This window comes from Purpureocillium lilacinum (assembly GCF_023168085.1).
Source record: "Purpureocillium lilacinum CBS 284.36 DNA, scaffold_5, whole genome shotgun sequence".
Taxonomy (NCBI): Eukaryota; Fungi; Ascomycota; class Sordariomycetes; order Hypocreales; family Ophiocordycipitaceae; genus Purpureocillium; species Purpureocillium lilacinum.
The window spans coordinates 4,331,643-4,348,168 of NW_027072115.1; the positions used below are offsets into that span (position 1 = coordinate 4,331,643).

The following is a 16,526-nucleotide window of genomic DNA, read 5'->3' on the forward strand; positions in this document are numbered from 1 at the left end:
GCTGATTTTTAGCTGTTTCATGACTCGTGGTTGGCTACGGCAAGAAGAGAACCAATATCTGGCCGTCCCTTTGGAAGTTGCCAAAACCCTGCCACTTCGTATTCAGAGGCTAATGGGTTATGCTATAAGCGAAGTTCGTTCTGGACCCTCACACGATGCCCTGGCACGGGTTGCGTCGGATAGCATGCTAACTTATCCCTTACAGCCCATGTTGGGCTGGGTGGACTTCAAGGACCCTCTTGTGGTCATCGACGCAACAAATGCAAACCGTGTGGCACACAAAAAGCCGGCCTAGCATTGTCGTTGCCTCAGAGTTATGCCAGCAGAGTAGAGCTCAGGTTGAGTTTGCATAGCTATTAGATTTGTTGAGACTGCATTAGAGATCTCGACAGCTCACGCTTCTTAAGGGATCCTAAAGACTGAATGAAACGCAGGTAGATTTTTGCGAGACTGCTGAAGGAGATGCAGAATAGTAGCCGGAGGGTTGCCTGTAGTCGAGGTGTGAGGCATCCGAATGCCTTGTTATACGGGATGTTCCAGCGGATGCAGCTGAGGTCATTGCCGTGTACATGTGTCCGCAGGTTCAAGGCCCGTCTCATCTTCGAACGAAGAAGACATATACATTGTGTGGTCGTCTGGGCCTGGGGATTCGGGCTGGGGTTGCAGCGCCCGCGTCATGGCGGCTGCGTGAGGTTTGGCACAGTGCATACTTATTAGACCAGGAGGCTAACCCGCCGTGGGCCTGGCGATGTGTCCAAGGATTACCCGCAGTTACGTTTTGCCCGTCCAATAACTAACACTGACTACGCACGTTGGGGTTTCTCCGTCCTGTCATTGAGGCCGCCCGTCCGACGCCTGGTTCCCAACCACCAACCCCGTCTCCACATACGAAGCACACGCTGACTCGCCTGGGCGCCGGGTGGTCCGGGCCTGCGACAGCAGCTCAGCAGGCCGCAATGTCTTCAATCGCGCGCGGCCGTAACGCAACAGCCGTTATGACCTTTTGGTTTGGGAGCAGCTGCCGCCTACCGGCGAGAACGGAGAATTTGCTGTAGCGGGCCTGGGCGGCAAATATCGTATGAGTCGCCCAGGTAAGCATGACGCCGCGCGTCTGGCATTCGGCGCCCGGTTCGAAAATCGTGTTGGCCATCTCCGCGACGCTGTGATCAATGGGAGGGATGTTGCTTTTCAGCGGGCCGTCGACGCTTTTCGGGCTTCACCCCGCCACAAGTAAGACCCATCAAGGCCTGTCATCTCAGGGCCTGCCCGCCAGATGCTGTGGCGCGCCGCTTGCAGCGCCTGCCACGCGACGGCACCAAGCGGGTCATCTTGGCGACGAGCCGCCTGTCCGCGCGCGAATCGTCTTCGCCTCGGCAACGTGGACCGGGCGGCGTGATATCGAGCTGGCGCGATACTACCCGACTTATACTAAGAACGTCGACAGGCGACAATGCCTCCCTCAAAAATGATTCCACAGCGGCGAAGCCGATGCTATTTATTGTGCGCGAATGGGACGATGCTGGCGGATGCGCCCATGTCGGCCGGCCACCTTCAGCTCGGCCGTGCTCCACCTGCGATCTGCCCCCTGGACCCTGGCAGGCTGGCACCCTAATACATGTGCCCTTGCATCCTGGCCGCTTGACAATCAGGATTCCAGGGGTTCAGGATCCAGGCGGCCACCCGGAATCAGCAGGCTGGTATAAACGCGCATCCATTGGATTGTCAGGTGAGTTGCTGCCAGTCGTCATACTTTCCCGTCAGGAGTAGGCGATGTCGTCGCCACGAAGGTGCGTTGTCACATGCGCCGGTTTCCGGCCCCTCAGGCATTGACATGCAAGCATTCGGCGCCAAATGGCTTCATGATTCATCACGAGAGGTGCGGTGCACACAACAAGCCAAGCTGGACGGAGGCATCCCCGGTAGATGGGAGTGCATTGGTAGGCCACCATATGCACATTTGTAACCCGTTGCTACCAGGATTCCCCCCAGTTGTCACCCTGGATCCCTGGCAGATTTGGCTCAGCTATTGTCATCCACAAGGCTGTGCGGATGCACCGTCAGCTTACACTGCACCGTGGCCATCATATGTGACAAATCTTGGAGCGCGACTACTTGGCGTTGTCGCCTTGGCAGTAGCAGCTGCATTATAAACGGGTGTTGCCGAGCGTTCTGCTTCGGGACTTCTCCAAGCACTATTGTGTCGCCGTATCAAACATGTGGCCAATGTCGTTCCCGTACCCGGAGCGGCGTCCCCTCGACGTGGCGGGGAGGACCTACGACTATGTAATTGTCGGAGGTAAGCGGGTCAACAGCACTACTGGTTTGTTATCCCGCTGGCCATCTGGCTGACACACCCTCCAGGAGGAACCGCTGGGTGCGTCCTGGCGTCACGGCTCTCTGAAGACCTATCTGTCTCGGTGCTGGTTCTCGAGAAGGGGTACGTGCGCGACCATGCACTATCGCGCATTCCAACACTCAGCCAAGACTTCTCCCGAAACGACCTGCAAGTGGTAAAATTCAAGGCTGAGCCGGTCAGCGAAATGCCCACGGATGGCGGTCGCCAAAATGTCAAAGAAGGCATTGTTCTCTACGGATGCGATGGCCTGGGCGGCGCATCCCGCATCAATGGCATGATGCTGACTCGAGGATGGGTGGGCGAGTACCAGGCCTGGGCGGATGATCTTGGCCTCGATGAATGGGGGTGGAAAGACGTTGAGCCCTGCATGCCGCCGACCTACAATATAGAAGCTAGAGGAGCAGCAAGGTCAAGTCGTGAGTCGACCCCAGCAACCACACGTGTTTGGCTATCAAAAGTAACCAATGATGTCAGCTGGGATCCCATTGCGGCCATTCACCAAGCATTTCGCGTTCTACTCATAGTATGTGCCGCTAATGCCACTGACTGGATAATGCACGATCAGGATTGCAAGCCTATAAACACCCCAGCCGGCCAGGTGCTGACGACTTGCAGTATGGAGCGAGCCATGGCGTCACTAAATTTGGTAAAAAACGAAGATATCAACACCTCTACCACGACTGCCCAGGGCTACTACCATACCCACACAGCGGTTGATGTCTCCGGGCAGCGCCACACGGCGTACCATGGGTACTTGAACAAACAGATTGCACTTGCGCGTCAGGATCGCCTCTCTATCTGTACTGGGGCAGCTGTCACGAAGGTATGCATCGACACCGAGCCCGACGGTAGGCTCTCCACAAGAGGCGTCTTCTTCAAGGCCGTGGATGGCAGCACTGGGTCACTTGAGGTATACGTCAAAGCTCGACGCGAAGTCATTCTTTGCGCGGGGGCTCTGCGGTCTCCGCAGATTTTGATGCTCAGGTACGGTCCCAATGTACGAACCTCACACTGAATGTGCTTGCAACTCGCCGAATTTAACGTGTTCTTCTAGTGGTATTGGGCCGAAAGACCAGCTTGAGCGGCATAATATTCCCGTTCTCCGTGACAACCCACACGTCGGGAGTCATCTCACCGATCATGTTGCTGGTCCAGCTGTGGTTATATCTGGACCTGAACATGAATCCCTCCTCACAGCGCTCCAGTCACCGTTTCGTCTGTTGTATCACTTATTCCTGTATATCTGGTACGGCCTCGGGCTGATTGCAAGCCCGACGACTGCGTTGGTCATGTTTCTCCAGTCTTACACCCTGAATGACAAGACAATGGAAGCACGGCGAACTCATCCCGATTCAACCCTATCAACCCTTGACGCATCCAAGAAGAGCAATATCCCCGACTTCGAGGTTCAGATTACACCGCTTCCCTGTTTCCAACCAACCTTTGAGCGGGTAACTGCGCTGAAAGATACTGATACGGGAAAGGATGTTCCGGCCTTCACCCTCTGGCCTGTCCTGATGTCACCATTCTCGCGTGGTCGGGTAGAGTTGGTGGACGCAGACATGGCGACCCCACCCCGAATCATCCATCCCTTCTTTACTGACACACGAAACCACGACATCAGCGTCATGAAGAAGGCCCTTCGCTTCTGCATGCGCCTGTCCGAAGCCTTCATGAAGAGCGAGGGCCAGGTGGGCGATGACAAATACCCATACCTTGACCGGTGCAGCATTTTTATGGGCCCAGGCATGGACGATGGGATGGGGGAGTATGAAGCCTCGGGAACCGGAAGGAAGACAGTCAAGTCGCGCACGGCAGCAGACGTTACAGACATTGAGCTGGAGACTTTCATTTATCGATGGTTTGGCACGGGCTATCATCAAGCTGGTACGTGTGCTATGGCAGCAAGCGAGACAGGCGATGAAAGAGGGGGGCGGCTTGACCACAAAGAAGCCGAGAGACCGTTCGAGAAGAGGATCAATGGTAGGGCCGGTGGTGTCGTGGATCAGCACCTTCGGGTATTTGGTGTGAGTGGCCTCCGCGTCGCAGACGCCAGCATCTTTCCCGTTATTCCAAGCACACACCCCATGATTCCGACGATGATGGTTGCGGAGCGCTGTGCTCGCTTCCTGAAAAGCTACGAGGAGTTTAAGTACCTTCAGGATGAAGCAAACAGAGAAATCTCCAAGCGCTGAAGCAGACATTTCTGCCAGTACATAGGATGGTATAGTTTATGAAACATATCTAGTCAATGTACTTGATGCTGACTTGACCGCTTAAATATCCGAGGTGTCTCTCACACGGCTCGATACAGTGCCACGTTTGCATTGAAGACGTTGACGTTGTCATTTGCCTTGGCGACCGAAGTTCCATCCCGGTTCAACATGCTGACGGTGCCGACAGTGTTGAGATTGTAGATGTTGACGTTGCTGAGCGCTCCCTCCAGAGACATGATCTTGCTTTGGCAGTCTGAACCGGCTGCAAATGTGGAACAAGTTGCGTTCCAATTCGAAAAGAACGAGTACAACCCTGCGCCATACGTGAAGATTCCGGAAGAGTCCACTACACGGTACCCGTACGCATGCGTCAGGCCATCGAATTCGGGGTCATGGAGAGCCTTGTTGATGGGAAAGGGGAGAGGAGCATTGGGGCTTGGTTGATAGTAGGGCGATTCGGTTTGTATCTGGCCGGCGAAGACGTCCTTGGTGTTGGCGAACTGATACTGATAGAGCGTATGGTGCTCTACGCTAGTTCCCACCTGCCAGAAACGACCCTTTGTTGCCTCAATCAGCAACCCGCGGCCAGCATAGATGTCGATTTGAGTATTGCTGCCACCATCGAGGTCGTGATCGGCCGTCCACAGCCAGCAATTCTCCATGTACAGGCCGCCGGCTCCTTTGGTAATATGCATCGACATAAATGCGGCCACGCACTGTTCCGGAACATTGGTATTCCCAGGCCTCTTCTCACACTGTGCAGTCTGGAGATTGGAGCCGACGAAGCCGCCGATGCGTGTATGAACGTCCCACATACCGGACGGAGTACCGCTGGTATCGAGGTTCCATTCAATCAGCGCTGCTCCTCCCTGTGCCCCTCGCGTAGAAATCATGAAGTCGGAGAGTTCGACCTGGCCAGACTGACCGGAAGTCTCACCGACCTTGAGGACGGCACGGGGACTGTTCATGTCGGCAAATTTGCCGCCGCTCGACAAGAGGGTAGGGTACGCCTCGCCAACAATTCGGGTGCCGGGAGGCACCAAGATGGTGTCGGTGATGACATAGACTCCGTGGTCTATAAACAGAATCTTTCCAGTTGAGCTGGCCTGGTTTATTGCCCGCTGAATAGCAGCTGTGTCGTCGGTACTGCCGTCACCTTTTGCACCCACAGAACGGACGCCAAGGAAGTCAGATGAAGACTTGTCGGCATACTGCGGCTTTGTCCGCAGGTAATACTTCCCATCATTGGTGAGAGTACTCGGACGGCGGCTCGCCTCGAAGCCACCCTGAAACTGCTCGGGGCCATTGGGGGTGTATTGGCGACCCGTCCCCCAAGCGTCGATTGTCACTGTTCCCCCATCCAGGAGTGTACCATTCGGTCCCTTGACACCGATTCCAACGTTTTCAAGTCTTATATTCTCCAGTATCAAACTCCCAGCAGTGACGGGGGACGTAGAACTTGTGCGGGCGATCAGTATGCCAACGTTGGTGTTGCTGATGTCACTGTCAATGAAGGTGACCGATCCAACGTTTAGATCACCATTGCCACTGACGAGGGACATGTCGAGCCCAACACCACAGTTGTTAATCTGCACTCCGATATAAGTCCACCCCCAGTTCCATATCTGAAGAATGGCAGTCTTGCAGCCGTTGAACACAAGGTTCTTAGTAGTGTACTGCTGGTTGCCCATGGACAACCCGGTGCGTCCGCCATTGAACGTTAGGTCCGTGAGCAATCCACCGCTACCTTCCTCCATGAACACTCCGACATGGGCCACGTCATCTGAGATGGGCATGTTGAAGACGATGTTCTGAAGGCTAGTCGCCTGTGAACTGGGCCAATGGATGCCCGTGGCGCCTTTCCCGGCGGGAATTGCCGTGGTATCGATAGCAAAATTCCGAATCTGGCGGAAAAACACCGTCGTAGAAGTCCAATTGAGACCTTGTCCGTAATATGGATCGGCGTCAATGAGCCCCAGTCCCTCAAAGTCACTGGTTGCTTTCAATGTCGGTGGGCTGTTGGCATCCCCAATCATTTGGACAAAGTAACCGGGTCTGATGGACGATGAAATTTTGTAAGTGCCACTGGGAAAGTAGACCAGGGCAGGAGTTGTAGTAGTAGACACCTATAGAGTGATAAGTTGGTGCTCCTCGAACCTCCGCGATCTGAGTCGGGCGACGCGAAATTCATCAGGCAGACTTTGTGCTGGTGTAAGGGATCCGGACTTACGCATCCTCGTCCACAAGTCTGGCCGTCATCGATGGCTCTTTGAATGGCAGCGGTATCATCCGCATTGCCGTCGCCAACGGCGCCGTACTTCCTAACATCGCGGAAAACCGGGTACCCGGATGAAGCATACGGGGCCACTCCCTGGTGAGGAATGTCCCCAAGCCAGAATGCGTGCGCAGCAACGGCAAAGAAGCCAGCCAGAGGAAGGAAGCGATAAGCCCGCATTTTACTTATATGTATTGGCAGTAAAATCTCAAACACTGAATAAAAAAGGATAGCTACACGGCCCTCAACAGTTCGGGGGACCAACGTCTATATATTTGTAGTCATTCAACCCTGCACCTTTCTGTCCAGCAGTTCATTGGCAGTTGTGTGCGTTTGGACGACCTGAGCCACTCGTAGGTGCGAGCGATCGTGTCTTGCAGATTCGTGATGGAGCGATCTCATCCTCGCCGTCGACTGGACAAGGCCTTTTTTGCTGACGTGGCGCGAGCAGACGGGCGTGAATACCATGCCCGGTACAGGACTACGAAGTTGATTATCCACCCGCCATACCTTCAATGAACGGCAAGGACTATCCTGTGTGGCGTGCTCTCCCTTGTCCTAGCCTGAGGTGGCGCTCCGACTTCGACTGCGGGGGTCCTGAGAAGCTTAAACGAACGTCCCGAAACTCCCCGGCTAGCCGCGTAGCGAGCAGTACCAGAGGTGCCGTAGTGACCGAGGCCAAACGAAAAGGTTGTGGATATCCTTTATGTTGCTTTGCATTAATCGTCGCGAAGCACGGCCTTATGGGGTGGCATGGAGAGGCCTGCAAAAGCTGTGATGGTCTCAGAAGATCCCGCCATTGTAGCTACTATGAACCACTCATAAACATACAAGATGCAGGGGTTACGACAGGTTGGCAGAGTCAGATCCCCTCGACCCTGGTCGACGGCGATATGCCCAACATGCCGCTCGCGGAGACAGTTCAAAACACCCTGCCACGATTTCAACAATTTCACAATGACAAACGAGCGATATTCCCCGTTGAACTATCTAATGTCAATTCGCCAAGCCTCTCAATGGTTCAAGGTACAACCTGTTTGGGGTCACTATTCGCAGGTCCATGCACGGGGAGTATCGGGCTTTCAACCATATTCACTCAGCCGATTGTGCTGGTCAGGGTGATAGATCTCTGTCGTGCGTTTCGCGAGACCGCTTTCGAAGGCTGTGATATCCTTTGCCCCTTCCCACACTATGGCCTACATTGCTCCAAAGTGTTTGAGGCGGAACTCCGCGGCAGATGGACAACGCGCGAGCGCTATGCTACCGGATACGTTGGTGAACATGATGAAGACTACCTCGTCTGAGTTGGCGCCGGATATGGAGCAGGGCGCAGACCGGCCACTACAGGGCCGACAGGACTCAGTACACCAGCCATCCCAAGTCTCACCAAGGATGCTGTGCATCAAGGGGGCCGAAACCGGATAATGAACCTTTTTCGATGGCGCATAATAGTGCTAGTGATGCGCAACGTGCCAACCTTTCTAGTGATTCACAGGAAATGTTTGTAAGGCTCCATAGCACATAAAACATCGAATGGCCCCAGCCTTTTTCTCCAGCGCCCCGGGACAATCTTTCCGATGGATCATCTGGTCCACAAAACGCATTTTTGACAACCCACGCTGTGCATTCAACTTCAGTATGTCTTTTCATTCCTTTCGAATGCTGGCGCTGCTAGCAGGATGCTTATCGCTTGCCTGTGCTCAAGGAGGCCTGTTCATTGTGCAATGTGGTCCTCTCACTGTACAGCGAGGTGATCCAATTGTTTTCCCCGGCACAATAAGCCCTCATGTGCACGCAGTTGTCGGAGGTACCGCCTTTCAACTTGAGATGACGGCTGAGCAGGCTAGGAGCTCCAAGTCAACTACATGCAACAAAATGTTAGACAAGAGTAACTACTGGCAGCCTCAATTATATCACCAAGACAGAGACGGGAAGTTCGAGCTTATCAAGTTCCTGGGAATTGTGAGTGTTCCCGGTAGCCTGGTGTGAACTTGCTGACAGACCACCGTTCAGAATGCGTACTATATTGACAGGACTTGTGACTTTGAACCAGGCCGCCAGGACTGTGGAAGCACCAAAGGAGCAATAGCACCACCTGCTGGACTGCGTATGGTTGTCGGCAGTCCTTTGCGCCGGTACGACCACGAAATCTCCCATTTCCACGACTCTTACTAAACCTCAACAATTTTGTGACAGAAACTTTGACCAGTCAAATCCTGAGCATCGGGCCATATCTCACGTTTGTCTTGCTCCGGGACAGGACACGGTAGAGCTCCGGCAGGCGCCATGTGAAGAAATGCGCGCCCAGACCTACTTCCCGTCTTGCTGGAACGGCAAAGACTTAGACTCGCCGTTGACACGTCAATTCAGTCGCGCGACGGATCATGACCGAGCCTGACCCAATGTTACAGATGGCTTTCCCTGCAATCGGCGACTACAACGGCGGTGTCTGTCCAGAGTCACACCCAGTTGCCATCGTCTCAGTATTCACCGAATTCTTCTACAACACTAGGCAGGTCAAAGACTCTAACCGCTGGGTGTACTCAGAAGGCGACGGGGTCGGCTATGCTCTGCGTGAGTGCCACGACCCAGCCTACGCAATCCAAGCTGTTTCACCTTTACTGACGTCAAGTCCGCCTCCGCAGACGGCGATTATCTGCAGGGTTGGGAGGATCAGGATCGCCTGGAAAGGGCCATGGCAACTTGCACGGGCCCTTCAAGCGCCGAGGATCCAAACTGCAGTCTGCGTGTCGGGCCAAATGGCACAACAGGTGAGGTCACGACTCAGCCGCCGGAGAAGCCAGCACCTGAGGAGGAGGTGGGGCGTAACGGCAAGCTCGACAAACTCCCTGGCAATAACCCTCCGTACTTCCAGGCGGCGAAAATGAGGTACTAGAGAGCGAGGAAATGTCACGCTCCATAGTTTCGGCCGGCTGCTACTTTCATTGATCTGGCCGGTCTCAGTAGAATCTGCGGTTCATAGGTATTACGTAGTCAAAGTAGACTACAACATTGAAGTTGTGTAACCTGTGTTGGAGCCAATTGTCCGCTTCGTCCCACAGTGTTTGCTTGGCGATCTGGGTAGACCTCTGTCTGCCCTACCTTTGACGTCCCGCCGACTGCCTGGGCGGCCCGCCGATGTGGCTGCTCAACATGAGCGCGACCCGCCACGGGACCAAGATCGGCACGGGGTCCCGTGCCTGTATGGGCTCCCACCCGCAACGGGCCCATGACTCAGCAGCACACGTGACTCGGCAGTGTTGCGCAGCCACTTTTGCATTCAGGGGCCAGCATATGCGCCACGAAGTTAAGGCCGAGTCGGCTCGCATCCCTATTATTCACCTCAGTACTTTGTTGAGGGGCCCCGTATACAATAACTGCAAGTCGGTCTGCCTCCCACCGGCAATTCGCCATGCTCCAGGCCATCCACCGGATCAGCTACTGGGAAAGAACGAAAACCTCATTCTGTGAAGGCGGCAGCAACCTGCCGCTGCGGCGCTGACAGCCTGAGCCCGGCGCTGGGGACCATTAAGGAGTGTCAATCAAAGCTACGACTACGCAGTACACACCAGGGTAGCTCCTGTGGAGAAGAAGGCTGCATAGCTCTGTCTACGGACTAGAAGGCACTTGTCTCTTTCTACTCAGGCTGGGCAGCAAAATGCCGGGCGCGAGCAATTGAGAGCGGTTCGGCGACTCGCCGTGACTCACGGCCTGTGAGCACGGGACGAGGGATCGGAGAGAGAGGTAGGCACGGCAAGGGAACACGCACCAGGGGGGGGAGGCAACTGTCAAATTCGGCGCCAGTTCTGGCGTGCACAAGAGCAGGAGGCCCCAAAGATGGCCTCCAACCGTGTTCACCAGTTGTATCAGAGTTTGTCAGATGGCTCGCATCAATAAGCTAGGCGTATTGTAAAGCAGATCCTTGCGCTACATTGACCGGCTTAGTACGCAGCTGACAGCAGCTGCATGCCAATGCGGGCTTCGCCAGATTCGGATCATGAATTGGCTTAGACCTATTCCGAGCCCTCCCTCAAGTACCAGGGTTCGCTACCTACTGGCGCCGATAATCCCCGGAAGAAACTGATGGATGGCATGGCAATCTGATAGGCCGAGACGTCGGTGCTCAACCGGGCCAGTCCCGACGCTCTCAGGGCGAGCGTTCTCCGGCAGTGGTCGTCAAGCAGCTGGGCAACAAGCAATTGTATATGGTCCGCTTCTTAATGAATGGCGACTCTCCCCGGACTGCAAAGGCCGCATGGCACGCACTGGCAATGGGCTACTGCTTCAAGGTTCCCCGCAGCAGTCCCATCAAACTGGGCTACGTACGGGGCGTCTCGGTGGCAACCAGCCACGTTCCGCTGTCAATCTTCCGACTTTGCCAGGCCGCGAAGCGTGCCAAGGTCAACCCCGCACGCGGCATCGCACTTGTTCGCAAGAACAGGTGCTGCGATACAGATACCCCGCAAGGGATATGCCGGCTCCCTAACTCACCTAAAAGTCGCGCGCTGACGTTGTCGGGTCGGCTCACGAGCGGCGGCCGACTTCTTGACCCGAAAGCCGATAGTAGGTATCGACGCAGTTAATTAGCTCATCGGCGAGCCGCCGACTTGACGCGGTTCCCGCCACCAGTGCGTCGCCCACCGGCATCCAGCCCCTTGACTCGTGGAAGCCACTAGCACGAGCGTAATGTTATGGACTGAAGTCGGTCCTACTCTTCCACAGTCGGCATTCACAGTTTCCACTTCAAATTAGTTACATACAAGGGTTCCTAGTGGTTGAGAGTGGCTACGCACGTCGAGTCCAACAGGGTCTGAACCGACTGGAGCATCGAAGCCTTCTTTTCTACCAGATCCACGATGGCGGCCGGCCGATTGAAGCGGACAGTGGAAATGATGGGCATCACCCCAGCCTGATGTAAACCTTAGGTCGGTGTCTTCACCACTAGCTTCGTCTCTATTCATCAGACAAAGCAGGGACCTACGGGTGCACCCTTGTCCTCCCATTTTCCGTATTAGTGATACGAGTTTGGATCGACCAGGATGAGACAACATCGGTGAAGAGTATCAGTCGGCGTAGGACTTTATGCCAAGGAAGAGGCGGACTGGAGTTCACTTTGATTCAAGGAGTAAAGACGGTCGAAATGACGTGCCGCATCAGTGGTAAAGGACAAGCTCACGACATGGAATGGTCTCAGGTATATGCATCCTGGCAGAGAGTAGCTGGATCCGCTCGAGCATGTCCCCCGTTCATCAAGGCTACTCTCTCCTGGTCTCCTAGCTGAGCAGATCAACATCACTGACGTCCCATCTCACTCGATTCGCTCGCTGCTTCATCCAGAGGTAGGCTCAACACCGTTCCCTTCGAGACCAAGGTACCGCAACCCGATTTCAGTGAGCTGGCCAGCACGGTTCAGGAATGTAGCGTTTGCTCCGACATTGCTAACTTGTGAGCGAAAAGCGCCGAAATAGCTATACCTTTCAACTATCTCAGAACTTTCCAAGTAGGCGGCTGACTCGTAGTAAAACCCTTTGGTTGTCTCAAGAGTCTGGTGAGCAAACGCATATTCAGTAACCCAAATCTTCGCGTCCGGAAATCTGAAGCCTTGGGCTTTAGCTGAGTCCAAAGTTGCAGTTTGGTGATTACCGCGTGTGGTGATCTTACTCGTGCGTTGCTTCATCAATATGCGCCTTCAGCCCTCCGAAATTGTCATACCAGTGGACTGGGAGAAAGTCGTATTGACACTCTTCGTTCAACACCTCCGTGCAGTTACCGGCGAACTCACGAAGCCACTGAATGCCCCAGCTCGCGCCGGAAACAGCTGGAAGTCCAATCTTAATTCCACGCTCTTTCAGAGGAAGCATGTTCGCGATATAGCCTCGTGCAGCCTTTGCGGGCTCAATATTACTGCCACCCCAGTCTGACCGCATGTCGGGCTCATTGAAACTCAAAACGTAACGAATATCAGCACCGGCTTCCAGCTGTTTAATGATGGAGTCGCGGAAGCTCGTATCGTCTGGGTTACCCCCCATGCCCCACATCATAGGGACGAACTCGAGCGCTGATTGCGGCGACCTGTATCTGGGGTTCGGTTGATCGCCGTACGTATAGTACCAGGTCAACGTAGAGCCATCTTGAATCCACACGCTATCGTCTTGTGGCCAGGCCTCGTTGGGGATGTATATCAAGCCACGTTTAACCGACCCCGAGCAAACCCTAACAGACGCTGCGAGGAGGGCCAAGTGCAGGAGATTCATGTCGTGCGAGCGCAGGTATATCGAAAAATAAAACGAGCGGTGAACATCTGGTATGAGTCTCTGCTATGACCCGTTGCTGTCCTTCCTTTTATAAGCTGCAAGAGGCGATAGTGTGTAGCCAGAGATGTGACCAGTGCTTGAACAACCTGATATGTCGACAAAACGCAGGCTAAGCACTCACAAGTACATATCCTGACATTTTGACTGTCTCGCGGGCATATCATTGCACGGATTAACGCTTACAGGTATTTTGGCATATTGTACTAGATGCAGCCATCCATCCCTTAATCGGGGAATGTCGCCCAGCACCGAGGGTTCGCGTATTTGAAGCTGTTCTTCTCCAAGCCTCATAGACCTGCAAGGGCCCCCAGCCCAACGAACTCGGCCCGACTAGCCAGGCACTTATCTTGGCATACAAACACCACTCCCGCGGCTCATTGGGCTTCGAGAACTCCGAGATCCCGCGGAGGTATTACTGGGTCTGATTTGTGCACGGATTTGATTAGTTACATTACTATAGGTTTCTACTATAGTCCAGTGCCTCCTCCATGCGATGCTGAATTGGGATCCAGTAGTAAGGCATCAATCGTCACACTTGGTGGCATGACTGAGGCAGGAGCCGACCCGAGGTACTTCTGTCGGTGCGGGAGCCCCAGAGTACTATAAGTCGAGTCTTTTCCTGCCAGGATGCAGCAAGGAAGTGCTTTTGAAGGCGATAGTTTCGTCTGTCTTGAAAATCATACGGTATTAAACCATTGCAGTAAGTGCACGTTATCAAAGCCATGTAAGAGGCGAGAGCGAACTAAGCATCTTCTAATGCCTTGGCCATGTTATCCTAGTGGTTCTTCCGCATGCTCGGCGGCAGGTCCTGATCTCTTGTTCCCCACTTGCTCTCGCTTTTGCCGAGTGTCAACTCCAGGACACCGCCGTTAGAGAAGAAGTCATGGGTTATCCAGTTTCGAGTATATGGCTTGCCGTCAAGTTTTGCGCTCTGGATGTAAATGTTCTTGTAGTTTGCGTCAAAATTTATGTTGCGTATTGTTGCCTTCTTCTTAGTGATGCGATTGATAATCGTAACCTCGGGAAAGAACGGGGGGTTGATGAGATAGACATCCTGTCCAGCGATTGGCCACACACCCATCATTGCAAGGGTGCTAAAGGAGCCCATAGCCCCGGAGTCGTCATTGCCGGGGATTCCAACGACGGTATCGTTAAACTGTGATGGGATATAAGAGTGCTGGTAGAAGGAGCTTAATCCAGGGCGTCCGGCGTAGTGAAAAAGATAGACCATCAAGAAGGCTTGCTCGTCGCCCATGTAAAGAAGACCAGGTGTGTCGTGGAGGAATTGCAGACGTTGAACAAATTCCGATGGGCCGCCCAAGGTGGCAATCAAGGCATTCATATCGTGAGGCGCGTAGAAAGTATAAAGCCAGCTGCTGCCTTCATATGTCTAGGGGCGGTTGACGTCAGCCATCGCTGGTATTGTTACGGAGTAAACTCAATGGTTTGTGCTTTACCTCGTGTCCTTTGCTGTTCAAGTAGCAGCTTGTGAAGTTGAGCATTGGAGTGCAAAACAAGGGGTCCTGAAAACCATAGGTGCCGTTGAGATACCTAGGCTGTAAGAAACCAGTGAATGTTTTGCCCTTGACTGTCGACTTCTGGTTCTTGTTGAACATGTTGATCCAGTTTTTTGCGCGCTTTCGGTATTTCTCGACATCGACCTGCTTCTTCAGGCCCCGTGCCATTTCCGCCACACAAAAGTCGTTGTATGCATACTCCACAGTTCGGGAGATAGACCGCGTGAAGGGCCCGACACCTATCTGGCCGTTAATATACTTATGAGGTAATACAGGGCTTCGTTCTCATACCAAATGGATCAAAATCGTCTGTTGGGATGTAACCTAGTTGCTTCCAACTAGCAAGGCCTCCTCGACCTTCGACCGACCACACAGGAGGCTCATCTGCCTCTCATGTTAGTACGCACTTCGATAATTGAGCGGATGGTCGAACATACCTTCGGCATCGGATACCACAGCCTCGTATCCCGTTTTCCAGTCAATGCCATCATGGAGATTCTTGACATATGCATCCGCCAGAACGACGTCAGCGTTGCTGCCACCCTGTGTAAAGCCTTTACACAGGCTCATTCTGCAATCCGGCAGCTTTCCTTCGTGACGGTATATGTCAATAAGGCTACGGACCATAAGCGTCTGGCTGACAGGGTCAAGCAATGTGAGTAGAGGGTGGATGCTCCGATACGAGTCCCAGATGCAGTAGAATGAGTCGTAGTCTGCAACACTTTGATGAGCTACGGGCATGGTGGACAGGTGTCGGGGGTTCCAAACTCACAGGGCTCGCTACTCTTCCAGAGGGGGTTCTCGCCAGTATAGTCCTGAGGAGAAATCATTGTTCGATACATGCCGGACCAAAAGACAGTCTGGATAGTTTTGCTGACTCCCTTGGTGCTCACTTGAACAGCGCTGAGTTTGTCTGCCCAGGCATCGCGGGCCTTCTGGCGAGTATAGTCGAAGTTGAAGTCGCCAATCTCCCTTTCGGAGTTCCTGCAGGCCTGCTGGGGATTTATGAACGACAGGCCGACTCGCGCTGCAATTTGGTTGTGCTTCCCCGGTTTTTTGAATTGGACAAACGCGCCGGCAGGAACCGGCGGCGAGCTGCTGCCGTCTGTCTGAGTCTTGAGGCTCTTTGGTTGCGTGCCTGCGCGGGTGTTTTGGAAGACACCTGTCTGCTTGATCTCCGCGCCTTGAAAGTCGGCGCAAAAGTGCAGCGTGTACGTTCCAATGCCGAACGAGGGCTTGAAAGTGCCGCTGCCGGTAATGCGGCCGGTACGATCATCGACCGATATGTTTGCCATACTGCGTGAGTTAGACAGGTCTGTCAAGTCAACTAATATGAGAGGCTCGTTCGGGACTGAGCCTTTGTCCGTGGTCTTCATAGGTACTGCAGCGACTGGGAAAGTGAAACGATATAGAGCAGTGTGGTTTGTGACGGTCATCTCTGTGTTGATAGAGGTGTTTAAAGCCAATGCAAAATATCCTGGCTCGGCCCTCACCGAATTTTTGATCCTCTTTGACGCACGGAGGGTCTTGGCGAAGTAGCAGTTATTAAGCTCGCCATGTAAACATCCACTTTGCGGGAAAAGGGGAAAGTTCCCCAGTGAGGCACCCTCAATTCGTAGTTAGCGATGCTGCTGAGGCCACGATCCTGACATGTCGTGACACTTACGCCCCCCGTACCGCTATCATGCATGTGTGAGAATCCAACGACTGTCAAACGTGGTTAGCAAGCCGTGACCGGGTTGGTGCCGAAGCAATGGTCTTACTATCTGAGCTATCTGAGGCGAAGCCTCCTTGGAGCTCGGCGCCATTTGTGTCCGCAACGGCCTTGGCCATGCCAAAAGGCAGCGT

The 16,526-nt window shown here is 53.9% G+C and overlaps 5 protein-coding genes across 5 annotated transcripts; 2 read left to right on the top strand and 3 right to left on the bottom strand.

Annotated features, from left to right (window-relative positions):
* Positions 1 to 2,984: 2,984 nt before the first annotated feature.
* On the top strand, positions 2,985 to 4,551 carry PLICBS_007909 (uncharacterized protein; the record flags this gene model as incomplete). Its single annotated transcript, XM_065601265.1, has 2 exons — positions 2,985 to 3,353; positions 3,658 to 4,551. The coding sequence occupies 2 exons, from the start codon at positions 2,985 to 2,987 to the stop codon at positions 4,549 to 4,551; spliced, it is 1,263 nt and encodes a 420-aa protein (XP_065457337.1).
* Positions 4,552 to 4,652: 101 nt separating this feature from the next.
* On the bottom strand, positions 4,653 to 6,608 carry PLICBS_007910 (uncharacterized protein; the record flags this gene model as incomplete). The annotated part of the gene is made up of 1 exon (XM_018328148.2): positions 4,653 to 6,608. One exon carries the CDS (start codon positions 6,606 to 6,608, stop codon positions 4,653 to 4,655), a length of 1,956 nt encoding a protein of 651 aa, XP_018173281.2.
* Positions 6,609 to 9,258: 2,650 nt separating this feature from the next.
* Positions 9,259 to 9,743, top strand: PLICBS_007911 (uncharacterized protein; the record flags this gene model as incomplete). The annotated part of the gene is made up of 2 exons (XM_065601266.1): positions 9,259 to 9,421; positions 9,493 to 9,743. 2 exons carry the CDS (start codon positions 9,259 to 9,261, stop codon positions 9,741 to 9,743), a joined length of 414 nt encoding a protein of 137 aa, XP_065457338.1.
* Positions 9,744 to 12,504: 2,761 nt separating this feature from the next.
* PLICBS_007912 (uncharacterized protein) lies at positions 12,505 to 13,101 on the bottom strand (the record flags this gene model as incomplete). The annotated part of the gene is made up of 1 exon (XM_018328149.2): positions 12,505 to 13,101. The coding sequence occupies one exon, from the start codon at positions 13,099 to 13,101 to the stop codon at positions 12,505 to 12,507; it is 597 nt and encodes a 198-aa protein (XP_018173282.2).
* An 835-nt stretch (positions 13,102 to 13,936) lies between these two features.
* On the bottom strand, positions 13,937 to 16,486 carry PLICBS_007913 (uncharacterized protein; the record flags this gene model as incomplete). The annotated part of the gene is made up of 7 exons (XM_065601267.1): positions 13,937 to 14,551; positions 14,619 to 14,917; positions 14,970 to 15,062; positions 15,116 to 15,391; positions 15,451 to 15,974; positions 16,345 to 16,385; positions 16,442 to 16,486. The coding sequence occupies 7 exons, from the start codon at positions 16,484 to 16,486 to the stop codon at positions 13,937 to 13,939; spliced, it is 1,893 nt and encodes a 630-aa protein (XP_065457339.1).
* Between the last annotated feature and the right edge of the window lie 40 nt (positions 16,487 to 16,526).